The sequence below is a fragment of the Rhinoraja longicauda genome, chromosome 12, assembly GCF_053455715.1.
Source record: "Rhinoraja longicauda isolate Sanriku21f chromosome 12, sRhiLon1.1, whole genome shotgun sequence".
NCBI classification, from domain to species: domain Eukaryota; kingdom Metazoa; phylum Chordata; class Chondrichthyes; order Rajiformes; family Arhynchobatidae; genus Rhinoraja; species Rhinoraja longicauda.
Genome location: NC_135964.1, coordinates 31,537,276 through 31,553,008, shown reverse-complemented (window position 1 = coordinate 31,553,008; position 15,733 = coordinate 31,537,276). Strand labels below are relative to the sequence as shown.

At 40.3% G+C, this 15,733-nt stretch overlaps 1 protein-coding gene across 7 annotated transcripts in view; it reads left to right on the top strand.

Moving 5' to 3' along the window:
- zc3h13 (zinc finger CCCH-type containing 13) overlaps positions 1 to 15,733 on the top strand; it is a 92,776-nt gene that overhangs the window by 41,374 nt on the left and 35,669 nt on the right. For 3 of the 7 annotated variants that reach the window (XM_078409392.1, XM_078409390.1, XM_078409393.1), the window contains exons 8-10: positions 3,060 to 3,260; positions 5,968 to 6,153; positions 11,319 to 11,626. In XM_078409392.1, the coding sequence (XP_078265518.1) occupies positions 3,060 to 3,260; positions 5,968 to 6,153; positions 11,319 to 11,626 (695 nt within the window). The remainder of the gene's footprint in view (positions 1 to 3,059; positions 3,261 to 5,967; positions 6,154 to 11,318; positions 11,627 to 15,733) is intronic. The other 4 variants (XM_078409396.1, XM_078409395.1, XM_078409391.1 and 1 more) reach the window with 3 other exon arrangements.

The following is a 15,733-nucleotide window of genomic DNA, read 5'->3' as shown; positions in this document are numbered from 1 at the left end:
TGACTGTTCACTTGCTGCCTAACATATCCCACCCCTTGACAGGTGCCATTGTAACAAGATAACCAATGTTATTCACTTCACCTGTCAGTGGTCATAATGTTTTGGCTGATCGTTGTATATTGCCATTGTGCATTCATAAGAAGGTGGTCCATAAACAACCCTGTGGACTTTTTGCATGTAATCTCCCAGTTGTAATGTAGAAAACCTCTTTAGGGTGTTGTAACTAAATTTACAATTAAGGATGTAGCATGGTCTCTCAATATAATTTTCCGATTCTTTTTGATGGCAATATCGTGTTAAAGAAACGGAGGCGGCTAATGTCATGCAGTATTTCAAAAAGAAGTGGTCAACCTAAGTAATCACAGGCCTGCTACTCCTAATATTGATGATCTACAAGTTATTGGAAAGTTTCTCTTGAATAGCGAGAATCAATATGTAGAGAATCACTGTTAATCAAGAACAGTCAACATTTTAACTACTGATTAAGATTGTTGAGATTGCAAGGAAAGTCGCTGAAGATAAAGATTTTACACGGTCCTCGTGGAGTTTAGTAAAGTGCTACATGGTTGAATGATCAGTAATGTAAAAGCCTTCAGGCCTGACAAATGATATGTTGGAAAAAAACTGAGTAAAACAATGGCAGTTAGGAGTTCTAGTGATGAAAGGTTCCATGCAGTGGGATTCTGCTGATTACATAACTTGCCTTTCATGTGTATTAAGGATCTTGACATGAAGGTTTGAGCTATGATTTTGTTCCGGATTATAAAACCGGCAGTGTGTGATTAATATGGAGGAAGAGGTTTTGTAGGCTGCAGGGTGATATTTACATGGGCATAAGCATGACAAATGGAATTAAGTCCAGAAAAGAATGAGATAATGCATTTGCAAAGGGTAAATAAAGTGTGAAAATACTAAAAATGGTAGAATGCTAAGTGTAGAACAGAAACTTTAGAGTGAATGTCCACAGATCCCTAAAAGTGTCAGGACCAGTATTTAAGTAGGATACAAAAGCATATAGGTTACTTACATTTACCATTAACACTTAGAGTATAAATGTAGGGAAATCATGTTGGGAAACAATAAAACATTAGTTAGGCCATGATTAGAGTTCTGCCTGTGATTCTGGATACCACATATTACAAGAAGCTGGTCTGCACTTGATCATTTGGTTATAATAAATTTAAAAAAACAAATTGCAAAGCTTTTGAACTATGAGGAATTAATCTATCATCTAGATTTGAAAGCTGGTAAATAATCAACTTCTTATGGACCCAGAAATAATATTTCAATTTGCAGCAATCATGTAATGGATGTAGTCAAAACACAGAGAGTCTAATATTTCAGAGACTGAACAAAAAAAGTTCAAACTGAAATTCAAATTATCTTTAAGTAAATTAATTCAAAAGTAAAATCAGTGCCCCATAAGTGGCTAAGAGAAATCGTGAAAGAAGCAAATGAGATTGTTCTTTTTGATATCAGTTTAATCTTGAAATCATTGCTCTAGCCATTGTTTTACATGATTTAATATGTGATATTTTAAGTATGCAGAGCTATTATTCCTTCACTAAATGAATATTCCAAACTCCATTTGATAACTTTAAAAAAATTGTTCCTTGACAGTACATTTTTTCTGACTGAAGTGTTACTTTTGAAGCTAAGACGTAGCTACGCCTGCCTCTTTGTCGGGTACGTCGAACAATCCCTGTTCCAGACGTACACTGGCCCCATCCCCGAACTCTACCTCCGCTACATCGACGACTGCATTGGTGCTACCTCTTGCACCCATGCAGAACTCACTGACTTCATACACTTCACCTCCAATTTCCATCCTGCCCTTAAATATACCTGGACTATCTCTGACATCTCCCTCCCGTTTCTGGACCTCACCATCTACATCACAGGAGAAAAACTAGTGACGGACATTTACTACAAGCCCACCGACTCGCACAGCTATCTGGACTACACTTCTTCCCTCCCGGTCCCCTGCAAAAAGTCTATCCCCTACTCCCAATTCCTCCGTCTACGCCGCATCTGCGCCCGGGATGAGGTGTTTCCGAGATGTCCTCGTTTTTCAGAAAACGGGGCTTCCCCTCCTCCATTATAGATGAGGCTCTCACTAGGGTCTCTTCTACATCCCGCAGCTCCGCTCTTGCTCCCCCTCCCCCCACTCGCAACAAGGACAGGATCCCCCTCGTTCTCACCTTCCACCCCACCAGCCAGCGGATCCAACATATCATCCACCAACATTTCCGTCACCTACAACAGGACCCCACCACTGGCCATATCTTCCCATCCCCTCCCCTCTCTGCGTTCCGCAGAGACCGTTCCCTCCGCAACTCCCTGGTCCACTCGTCCCTACCCAAACCACCCTAACCCCGGGCACTTTCCCTTGCAACCGCACGAGATGCAACACCTGTCCCTTTACCTCCCCCCTCAACTCCATCAAAGGACCCAAACAGTCTTTCCAGGTGAGACAGAGGTTCACCTGCACCTCCTCCAACCTCATCTATTGCATCCGCTGCTCTAGATGTCAACTTATTTATATCGGCGAAACCAAGCGCAGGCTCGGCAATCGCTTCGCTGAACACCTGCGCTCGGTCCGCATTAACGCAACTGATCTCCCGGTGGCCCAGCACTTTAACTCCCCCTCCCATTCCCAGTCTGACCTCTCTGTCATGGGCCTCCTCCAGTGCCATAGTGAGGCCCGCCGGAAATTGGAGGAGCAGCACCTCATATTTCGCCTGGGCAGTTTGCGGCACGGTGGTATGAACGTCGACTTCTCCAACTTCAGATAGCTCCTCTGTCCCTCCCTTCCCCTCCTCCTTCCCAGATCTCCCTCTGTCTTCCTGTCTCCACCTATATCCTTCCTTTGTCCCACCCCCGACATCAGTCTGAAGAAGGGTCTCGACCCGAAACGTCACCCATTCCTTCTCTCCCGAGATGCTGCCTGACCTGCTGAGTTACTCCAGCATTTTGTGAATAAATCGATTTGTACCAGCATCTGCAGTTATTTTCTTATATTATAATTACGAGGGTGCCCTTGTTTCTTTTCTTTACAGAAAATCTTCAAAAGTACAGCAGAGTAAAAAGAAAGGACCTCGTACTCCAAGCCCACCACCTCCTATTCGTGAAGAAAGTCTAACAACAAAAAAGCATAAGGAAAAGCCACGGGGAAAAGACAGAACTGAAGAAAAAGCACGAGAAAGTAGAGAAAGAGGAAGGGATATAGAAAGACATAAAGAGAAAAAAGAGAAACACAGGTGGGTGATACTGTGCTTGATACAGTTTATTTTATTATTTCATTTTCTTATTAAAATTGGTAGAGCTGCCGACAATGAAGAAGGCTGTTAAAGGTTACAGCAGGTTATAGATTAATTATAGATATGGGCAGAGAAATGGTTGATGGTGTTTAATCCATGTAAGTGTGAGATGTTGCGCTTTGGGAGATCAAATGTAAAGGGAAACTATACAGTTAATAGCAGGACCTTTAACAGCTTTTATGCAGAGAGACTTGGCATCCAAGTCCATAACTCCCTGAAAGTAGCATCACAGCTAGATAGAGTGGTAAAGAAGGCATATGGTATGCTTGCCTTTCTCAGTTGGGGCATTGAGAATCAGTAAGTCATATTGCAGCTTTATGAAACTTGGAGTATTGTGTGTATTTCTGGTCACACCAATATAGGAAGGTTGCGGAGGCTTTGGAAAGGGTGCAGAAGTGGTTTACCAAGATGCTGTCTGGATTAGAGGGTATTTAGCTATAAAAAGAGGAAGGAGAAATTTTGATTGTTTTCTCTGGAGCTTTGGAGGCTGAGGGGGAGACCTGGTAGGAGTTATAAAATTATGGGAGGCATGGATAGGCAAAGGCAATCAGTTTCCCAGTGTGGTGAGGCCAAATACTTTAGCTTTTAAAATCAGAGGGGTTTAAGTTTAAAGGGAAGTGCAGAACAAGTTTTTTTTTTTTACACAGAGTGGTAGGTGGCTAGAATGTGCTGCCAGGGGTGGTGGAGGAAGCAGATACAATTGTGGGATTAAAGAGACTTTTTGATAGGCACACAAATATGCTGGGAATAGAGGGATATGAATCACAAGCGGGCAGAAGGGAGCAGTTTAATTTGGCATCATGTTTGGCAAAGTCATCATGGGCTGAAGGGCCTTTCCTGCATTGCACAGTTCTGTGCCTATTACATTGTGTAATTATCTACCATTGCTACTGTACATTAAACAGAACAAGATAAATCAGGATTTGCTTGGGTTATAATTAGAGTTGCAGCCCTATTTAAACATAATTCCAGCACATTATTTAGTGTTTTTACATAGATTCTATAAAAACATCACAGGTCATAAGGTAGGAGAATAATTATCCTTTGCACATGAAGACCCCTTTCCCAGAACAAAATATTTTATTTTTAGCAACTTTTCGTAAAGATATGCTATGCGTTATTTCCCCCTGAAATTAATAGTCCTGAAATCCTAACCATAAAGCAAAAAAAACCAGGAATAATCAACAAGACAGTCTGAAGAAGGGTCTTGACACAAAATCTCACCTATTCCTTTTCTTCAGAAATGCTGCCTAACCCACTGAGTTACTCCAGCATTTTGTGTCCATTTTTGGTGTAAACTAGTATCTGCAGTTCCTTTCTACATAAGACAGGCAGCATGTTTTGAAAAGGATGTCAATGTCATGAAACCGATTTATTTTCTAGCTTTTCAGGCGATGGCTAACTACAACATTTTCTCTTTACTTTCGAACTCCCAGCTAATTTGTGTTTTTAACTTCATAATTGTATTTGGTTCCTGATCTGAATTCAGTGTGCTTTCTTTGCCCGCATTTAAACAGCAGCTAAGTACACAGGATTGTATACAAGATTGAGAATTTCAAATCATCAGAGCTTTTCAGTTCAAAGTATTAATGATGTATTTGAATTAAAAATGCCTCTTAAAAATACATTGATTTAACTTTGCTTATTGAATATTACCGTAACATTCTTTAACCTATTTACACTGATATTTTTGAACGATCTGTATTGATTGTTTCTAGAAAAGATAGCCTCTTTACATGCTTGTAATGACACAAAATGTAGAATTATAGTAATTATATAAGTTATGAACCATGGGTCCATGTTACATAGTAATTCATTTTCAACTAGTTGTTTGAATGAGTCTTCAGGAGGTTATACCAATAATATTTTCCATTGCTCTGCCTTCAGGTAGGCATCTTTAACATTGAAAAAATTCAAACATAATTTGAACCGAATCACAAAATGTTAAGACATGTGACCAAAAGGTTCATCAAGGAGATGTTCTGAGGAGATGTTTTCATTTCACTGGGATAAAAATAAGGATGATAGTTTTAAAATCAAATAGTTATGTAACCAAGAACCAATGCAGGTTAGCAAACACAAGAAATGGGTGAACATAATTTGAAATGGATCAGTGCACAGGGTTCCCGGCTCATGCAAACAATCGCATATTTACAGATGTTAGAATGAAGGATGCTGGTCAAAGAGATGAACTAGCAGTATACTCTTCAATTGATTAAATAGATTAATAATTTAAATATGAAAGAGACTTGCAGAATTGAGATGCCTGGACCATAACAATATTGTGAAAATGGAAAAACAGAAATATCAGAGTAAAGGTACAATGCAGATTGGGCACCTTTTCCTTGCCTTAATCAGCATCACTTCCTAGAGAACTTTATACTTGCAACAAAGGTGTAAACATTATCTTTATTGAATTGATGAAGATAACACAAAAATGTTGAATGTATTTCTGTGTTTTCATCATATGTTATTGTGCTGCTGCACAAGTCATCTCTGAAATCTATTTATATTATCACATATGAAAGAAACTTGAAAACTCTGAATAGTTTACTGAATGGATGGGTACTGTCATACATTGTAGATAGAATGAAGAAATTATACAATAGACATCGCAGGTTAGGTCTCTGTCTTGTTCAACTTTCAGGGATCACTCTGATAGTCTTCGTAGACAGAAGAGGTCTATAAGCCCTGAAGAACAGTCTGGCAGCACCTCTTCTCGTTCCAGAGAATATTCCCCACCGGCAACAAGGAGAAAATCAGCCTCTCCAGCTCCACCTAAGTCAACCTCTTCTTCCTCTTCTCGAAAGCATTCCTTCTCACCACGTCACAGGTATAGAATCCTCAAACTTGTGTCGACAAGAAAGTGGAAATGATGGGCACAACAAGTTATCTAGAAATATATGACAAACTCATAATGTGCACAGGTACACGTAGCAGTAATTAGCAGAATTGTTTTTTTATGGATGCACAATAACATAATTAAACAGGTTAGGATTCAAACCTAGGTTGATGTTCACCCTAATCACTGATTTGGCATTTCTGCACACAACAAACAAGGCAAACCTAATTAAGGCTGGACTAATTAAGATTTGACTGGAAGATGGGATGTGGAGGAAGCAAATGATGGGTAGATTTATTTTCATAGTTGTGTGATAATGTACCAAAGTGTACTAAAGTGGATTAGATGAGAATAGAGTTTCTGTGATCAGCCCTTTCTAATGCTGATAAGAGTGAAACTGAGAGACTGGATCATACTCGTCTGGGCCCGCTGCCTAGAAACACCACCTGCAGTGTATGAGCATCCACAGTTACCTGGGATGTGTTAGTATCTTGCTAGCCCTCCACATATATGAATCTAGCAGCCAACTGAAACAATTGCTTTGAAGGAAGGCAAGGCTTTGGGTGGAATTTGGTCTTCCTTTTAATTTCAATAACTTTTAATTTTCTTTGACATTCAGAAACACTAAAAGAAACTTAATTCAATAAAAGTTAAATTATTAAAAAATAAAAATAAAGTTAGTTAATTATGGATAAAACCCATAAATGTTTTGAATAGTTCTAAATTAAAGTAATTTTTAAAAAGTAAATATGCCTTTTTTCCCCTTACCTCTTCAAGTTTCTACCTTACCAATTCCACTGCAGTCAAGTGATGATTCTCCAGTGTAATGCAGAGAAATCACAAGACAGGGTTAGCTGACATATTCAGGCACCTGAATGCAACAAAATGCAGGACTGAATTCAGTCTGAGTGATTGAATGGTTATGTTTCCATTAACCCTAATCCTACTACACCCCCTTCAACAATATGCTTTAAGCAAACTCTAGCCATCTGTATAGTTCTGGAAGACTGGAGGGTGGCTAATTTTGTATCGTTATTTAAGGACAAGGAGAAGCCACAAAACTACAGGCCGGTGAGCCTACATCAATGGTGGAAAAGTTGGTGGAGTGGATGCCAAGGGGGAGGATTTACCAGCATTTTGATAGGCAAGGGCTAATTGGAGATAGACAGCATGGTCTTGTGTGTGAGAACTCACGTCTCACTAATCTGATAGTTTTTCTGAAGACATCACCGAGGATTGATGAGGGTAAGGCTGCGGACATTGTTTATATGGACTTCAGCAAGGCCTTCAACAAGGTCTCATTGATAGGCTAGTCTGGAGGGTTAGATCACTTGGAATCCAAGGGTGAGCTAGCCAGTTGGATTCAAAATTGGCTTGGAGGAAGAAGACAAATGGTAGTCTGAAGAAGGGTTTCAACCCCAAACTTCACCTACTCATGGTCTCCAGAGATGTTGCCTGACCTGCTGAGTTACTTCAGCACTTTATGTCCTTATGGGTATTTCTGGAGAGTTTTCCTAAGTGGAGGCCTGCGACCGGTGGTATGCCACAGGAATCGGTGCTGGGTCAACTGTTGTTTGTTATCAACATTAACGATTTGAATGACAATGTAGTTAACATTGTTAGTAAATGATAGATATATGAATTAGAAGTGTTTTGAGGGGCGTTGACCAAATGCAAACAGATGGGACCAGCCCAGAATGCCAACTCTGTCAGCGTTGGCAAGTTGAGCCGAAGCACCTGTTTTCAAGCTGTATAGCTTTATGACTCAATAAATGGTATTTAGCTTGAACTAACATGAGCCCAGCCTAGGTGCATAAAGTGAAGGGGAATTGGATTAAATGAAGACGTGGGTCAGATCAAAATAGCACATAGTACTGAGGCTAATAATCTCAGGTGAAGAAAACAAAACAAAAGGGACAATTGCCCTGCTCCCCAGAAGCATAATCCAAAATATTAGTGTAAGGAGCATTGGGACTGAGAGTAGCTGAGATATTGTTGCCTGTTTATCCCTTGTTAATAGCTTGCTGTGGTTTCCTAGTTAGGGTCCCAGAAGAAAACTAACAGATTAATGTTGTATAAATTTACTTTGGTGGTTGAACATGGGGTTATTATTAGTTTGGTTTTAAATAATTGATTACTTCTGTAGGATCTTTGAATTTAGGAATATGAATTAGAACATATGCATGCAGCTATTAGTCAGTGATAATGTACTATAATACAATGGCATTAATTGGCTTGGTAATTTTGATTTCCACTTTCTGAAGTGATTTAAAAAATACAGATAATGAAATCATTGCATGTTTTTTTACACAAGTTTTGAAAATGTATATTTCTCTTGAGAGACTTTTTAACCACATTTATCATTACAAAGAGCTTTGATATTAAAATCAGGTGTACTTGCCAGTTGCATGGATTAGAAGACTAGTGATTACCAGCAGAAGATCATCATTTTTGTTGATCATATTCCATAAATCATTGTTCAAGTTAATGTTTAATTATTCTTTAGTTGGACGTTAGCCCTATTAAATATTGAAATGCATCGAAGTTCAATTGCTCAATCCATTATTTCTAATACACAGAATCCTAGTCATAGCCAGTTATTCCCTCCCCTTTTATCCATTTATATGAACAAGATTATGAATGACAAAAAGGACATTACTGAAGCTTTGGATTAGAAGTTGACTGGGCATCTTTTTTTTAAATGTAGGGCAGTTGTTAATGCTTAAGTGGAGAAAGAGCATTCAGGGTGCGATTGAAAACCTCAAATCCATGGATTGGGAGTTCTGCATAAATAGCAGAAGCAGCATACCACTTTACAAATTATCCATCTGTCTGATCAGGCATCTTCTGTCCCATCTGTTGAAGAGCCGGTAGTTCCCACATTAACCTCATTGGTCATGTCAGAATCTTCAACACTGTAGTGGAAGCAAGTCATCCTCGAACACGAAGGATTGCAAAAGAAAATGAACCCCATACACTCAGGTTTAGAAGGCAAGATAATCTTCTTAAAATTGGGGTTCCTAAAGACATTGGGTTCCTCGGAACAGTGTTCTGCACTCAAACGTCATTAGACGCTTCATCAATAACCCTCCACCATAAGATCTGAAGTATGGATGTTCACTGAAAACTGTCTAATGCTTAATTCTATTCCAAATTCCAAAGCTAATGCAATATGCCATTCCTGCATGTGTTAAGATCTGGACATGGTTTTTCCAAAATGTTGCGGATTTTGGAAGAGGTGCTGCAGATCGGAGGGTGATAAATGTGACCCCCACCTAACAATGGACAGTAGAAAAATGCTTGAGCTGTTGTTAAAGTTATTGTAGCAGACTACTTAGAAATATTCAATATAATCAGACAAATTCAATATGGTTTTGTCAAAGGTCTAATGTCTGACCAATTTATTGGAGTTCTTTAATGGAATAGCATGTGCTGCGCATAATGATGTGTGGTGGATGTACTGTAAGACTTTCAGAAGATACAATAAGGTGCTGTATTAAAAATTATTGGGAAAGTAAAAGCTCATAGTGCAGGAGGTAACATAGTGGCATGGTGAGAAGATTGACTGACTGGAAACAGAGTAGGCATAAATAGGTCTCTTTTTGGTTGCTAAGATGTAATGAGTGGTGTGCTAGAGAAATTATGCTGGGGCCTTGACGTTTTTACATGTCTTGGATGATAGGCATATTTGCTAAGTTTGCTCTTGACACAAAAATAGGTAGGAAAGCAACTTGTGGAGAGATGCAAGGAGAAAAGGTATTGATATATTATTGTCACGTGTCATGATACAGTAAAGCTTTCCATGCTATCCAGTCAAATCATACAAAATCAAGCCGTACACAAGTACAACATGTAGTGCAAAGAGAAAAATCCCAGAGGGCAGAGGAAGGGGGAAAGTAAAAAGAAACAGGTATAAATAGTTTGAGTGTGCCAATATGTGGCAAATACGAGAGAATGAGAAATTGTCCCTTTAGCAGAAAAAAATTAAAAAGCATATCATCTAAAAGGTGAGAGATTGCAGAGTTCTAAGATGCAGGAATCTGAGTATTGTACTGTATGATTTGCAAATGGCGAGCATGCTGTTAATGCAAGTATTTAGAAACCTACCAGAACATTACTTATTTATGGAAGAAGTGAATACCTTAATATAGAGATTTTGCTTCAGTTATATAGGGCACTGGTGAAATCACATCTGAAATATTGTGTACAGTACCAATCTCCTTAATTAAAGGAGTATGTCAACATGGGCGGCACGGTAGCGCAGCGGTAGAGTTGCTGCTTTACAGCGAATGCAGCGCCGGAGACTCAGGTTCGATCCTGACTACGGGTGCTGCACTGTAAGGAGTTTGTACGTTCTCCCCGTGACCTGCGTGGGTTTTCTCCGAGATCTTCGGTTTCCTCCCACACTCCAAAGACGTACAGGTATGTATGTTAATTGGCTGGGTAAATGTAAAAATTGTCCCTAGTGGGTGTAGGCTAGTGTTAATGTACGGGGATCGCTGGGCAGCACGGACTTGGTGGGCCGAAAAGGCCTGTTTCCGGCTGTACATATATGATATGATATGATATGATGATATGGTAGAAGTAATTTTGGAGCAGCTTTACTAGACTAGTACCTGGAATCTGTGTGTTTTATGAGGAAAGATTGAATAGGCTAGGTCTGTATTTGCTAGAACTACAATAAAACAGGGACTCCCTGGGTTACGAATGACCAGACTTTTGGAAATCTGACTTTGTTGTGCATTTTTAGGGCATTTTTCAAGATAGTAACAGTAATGGTAATAAAAGATTTCATATTAATGAGTAATGACTGGATACCGTATATGTTCCATTAGTTTACTTGTGAGTAGTTAAATGATTATTCAATAAGTGAAAGAAGTATGGCAGGTGTACGTAGAGCAATATGATATGGGTTACAATAGATAACAGATGTTTCTGACTTACAGAGAAATCAGTTTTCCGACAGCTTTTAGTTTTAGAGATACAGCATGGAAACAGGCCCTTCAGCCATGCTGACCATCAATCATCTGTTCACACCGGTTCTGTGTTCTCAGGATCAAAATCCTTAATTAACCATAAGTAAAGCCTTGCTTGACAACTGTTTCACAAAATACTTCCGATATTTTAAATTACCTTTTCAAATGTCATCTTTCCAGCAGATCACCTTCTTCCCAGCGACAACATCAAACTCCCACAGTGTCAAGACAGCACTCCCCATCATCTCGGTCAGGTTCACCTGCAACGAGAAGATCGTCATCTCCTCGCCACAAACGTTCCACTTCACCATCCTATCAGCATGCGGCATCTCTGACTCGAAAACGATCCTCTTCACCATATGCTCCACGTTCTTCATCTCCACAGAGAAAGCAAAGTCCAATAAAACATAGGTCCTCTGGAAGAGAAAAAGGCAAACATGAGCTAGAAAAATCACCGTTACAAGAGCGAAATCATCAGAAAAGGGCAGGTAAAACAGTTCAAGTTTGCTTTTTTAAATCAATTCCAAGTGATGCTTAATTGTTGATTCTTTTTTATATTTAAGTGATATGACTTTGAAAAGTAGTTATTTTGTCAATTTAGCATGTATCATACTAATATGCAAAGTGAGGTTTAGTCGAGCTTAGTTTAGAGATGCAGTGTGGAAACAGACCCTTTGGCACACCGAGTCTGTGTGACCAGCTATCACCCGTAGACTAGGTCTATCCTACAGGAATCCAAGAGGCAATTTACAGAAGCCAATTAACTTACAGACCTGCACGTCTTTGGAATGTGGGAGGAAACCTGAGCACACAGAAAACCCACACAGTCACAGGAAGAACATATAAACTCTGTGCAAACAGTACCCAAGGTCATGATGGAACCAGGGTCTCTGGCGCTGTAAGGCAGCAACTCTAACGCTGTGCTATTGTGCCGCCTATAAAGTTCAAGTTCAAGCTTGTCATTCTCTATGTAGTGAACTCCTTTGCATCAAAGGTTTTGGAATGGCTAAAGAGGGAAAACTATCCTTCGTTATCTTTCCTTCATTCAGATCAAGGTTATGTCTCATAATCGGAGGTAGAAAGTTGTGATATTATAGACAATAGGTGCAGGAGTAGGCCATTCGGCCCTTCGAACCAGCACCACCATTCAATGTGATCATGGCTGATGATTCTCAATCAGTACCCCGTTCCTGCCTTCTCCCCATACCCCCTGACTCCGCTATCCTTAAGAGCTCTATCTCGCTCTCTCTTGGATGCATTCAGAAAATTGGCCTCCACTGCCTTCTGAGGCAGTGAATTATCAAATACATTCCCCCCTGTATACATTTCAAAAATTGGTGGAAAATAACAAGAGGTTTAGAACATAACTTGTGCATCCATCCTTGATGGTGAAAGTAGTGCAGATGCTTCCCAAGGCCGAATGCTATATTTATTAGCATAACATTTTCCATGGAACTATCAGTGAAAGCTATAATTTTTCAAAGCAGAGAGAAAAGGAGAAAATTTGGCAAAGAAATAGCCTTGGAATTGAATGGCACATGGAAAGTTAAGGATATGCCTCTTAGTTGCATTAAGAAAGAGAAAAAATATAATGGATAGATTTTGGCCACTGGAATTGGTTGAGCACCCAATATTTTATACCAGACTGGCTACAAACGTTCTGTATAAGATTTTTTGTCAGTATTTACCAAAGAGAGGAGATGGATAATCCATCTGTTCTGAAAAGAGACCAAGATAGTGTTTTATAATTTACATTACCAATGCGTCTTGTTGCTGCAAATAAAACTGATAGATGGAATGCCTTCAAGAATCCTGAATGAAATAGATTTCAGGAGCTCTGGTACATTTCTTGTAGAAATCCTTTAAATACTGGAATGATGACTGGACAAAAACAACTCTGTTTTCTCAAATAATAGCAAAAGCGAACCAAGAAATTATGGACTTTGATGTACAATCTGGATCAAAATAGATTCTTGAGGGATGACCAAGGTGGGCACTTGAAAGGAGATCGTATCAATCTTGCTAGTTTTCTTTCAAAAGTGTTTGATCAGGGTAAAATGTAATGTGTTGGAAGGAAATGCAGATGCTGGTTTACACCGAAGATAGACACAAAATGATGGACAATAGACAATAGGTGCAGGAGTAGGCCATTCAGCCCTTCGAGCCAGCACCACCATTCACTGTGATCATGGCTGATCATCCAAAATCAGTACCCCATTCCTGCCATCTCCCCATATTCCTTGACTCCGCTTTAGAGCTCTATCTAACTCTCCCTTGAAAGCATCCAAAGAATTGGCCTCCACTGCCTTCTGAGGCAGAGAATTCCACAGCTTCACAACTCTCTGAGTGAAAAAGCTTTTCCTCATCTGCGTTCTAAATGGCCTACCCCGTATTCTTAAATTGTGGCCCCTGGTTCGGGACTCCCCCAACATTGGGAACATGTTTCCTGCCTCTAGAGTGTCCAATCCCTTAATAATCTTATATGTCTCAATAAGATCCCTTCTCATCCTTCTAAATTCCAGTGTATACAAGCCCAGTCGCTCCAGTCTTTCAACATACGACAGTCCCGCCATCCCGAGAATTAACCTTGTGAACCTACACTGCACTCCCTCAATAGCAAGAATGTCCTTCCTCAAATTTGGAGACCAAAACTGCACACAATACTCAAGGTGTGGTCTCACTAGGGCCCCGTACAACTGCAGAAGGACCTCTTTGCACCTATACTCAACTCCTCTTGTTATGAAGGCCAACATGCCATTAGCTTTCTTCACTGCCTGCTGTACCTGCATGCTTACTTTCAGTGACTGATGAACAAGGACACCCAGATCTCGTTGTACTTCCCCTTTTCCTAACTTGACAACATTCAGATAATAATCTGCCTTCCTGTTCTTGCCACCAAAGTGGATAACCTCACATGGAGTATCGCAGCGGGTCAGGCATCATCTCTGGAGAAAAGGAATAGTGAGGTTTTCGGTTAAAACCATTCTTCAGACTGATAATCAGGGGGGGGAGTGAAACTAGAGGCACGAAAAGGTTCAGAACAAATCAGAAACGGCGCCAATGACCAAGGAAAGATGGAGCCCACAATGGTCCATTGTTAACTGTGGAAGAGATGAAAACAAAGGGATGTATGGATGCGTGCAGTGGACTAGCAGGACGGCTGGGGTGGGGGATGGGCGGAGAGAGAGGTAATGCAGATGTTATTTAAAATTAGAGAAATCAAATTCATACCGCTGGGTTGTAAGCTGCCCAAATGAAATATGAGGTGCTGTTCCTTCAATTTGCGTGTGGCCTCACTCTGATAGTGAAGGAGTCCAACACAGAAAGGTCAGTATGGGAAGGGGAGTTTAAATGTTTGGCAATTGGGAGATCACTTGGGCCAAGGCGGCCTGAGTGTAGATGTTCAGTGAAATGATCGTCCAGTCTGTGCTAGGTCTCGCCAATATATAGGAGTCTACACCGAGAACAATGGATACAGTCGATGAGGTTGGAGGAGGTGCAAGTGAACCTCTGCCACACCTGAAAGGACTGGGATCCCTGGATGGTGTCAAGGGAGGAGGCATGGGGACAGGATCCCTAGATGGAGTCAAGCGAGGATGTATAGGGACAGGTGTTGCATTTCCTACGGTTGCAGAGGAAAGTAAAGTGTAATATGCATGGTTTTTAGTAAGGCAGATACAATCTGAAGCATAATTTTGATGAGTGGGGTAATGTATGGAACAATCTTCACAGAAAGTTGTAAAAAGAATTCATAATAATGAGATGGAGTGTGCGAATATGGTGTGAGTGTGAAACTTAGCACACTCGAGAGAAGTTGACTTTGCATGGATGATTCCCACTGCTGATGAGGAACAGCACCACATATTTTGCTCGGGTAGCTTACAACCTAACGGTATGAATGTTGAATTCCAAATTTTAAGTATCTTCCATTAACATTCCCCTGCCCCCCAGCCCCCTTCCGCCACCCTAGTCATTTAACCAGTTCCACAGTTCGCAGCAATGTATCCCTCTTGAAATTACATTTTTCCTAGCCAACAATTGGCCTACCAGGGAACCATTCTGCCTGAGGTTATCTGCCCCAATTTGTCCTGGTCTTTTCTCCCCTCCAGTGTATTCTCCCCCCAACCATCTCTATTTTCATTTTGACAAAGGGTCCTGACCTGAAGCTTCAGTTTTTCTTTTTCTTCAGAGATGCTGCCTGACCCTATGATTTACTCAGGCAGTTTGTGTCTATCTTGGGTATGTAGATGGATTCAATCCAAAGAAGTGAAATGTAATGTTTTTGGTGCAGTCACACAGTATAAGGCTCATTCAATAAATGAGTGGATGCTGTGCAGAAAGACAGTGTGGGGCATACACACGGGTCCCTGAAGTTAAAAGGGTGAGAGATAAAGTGATAGTGAAGGTATGCAGGATGCTTCCATTTTTAGGATAGGGCATGGAATACAAAAACAGAGAGACTGTATTTGAGCACATAAACACTAATTGGGGTTACAGTACAATTCAGTTCAAAAGAGGATAAGGGAAGCAGATTTATGATGTCAGGACTGGAAAATTAGTTACATGGAAAAATTGGTTAGAATAAGATAATTTTC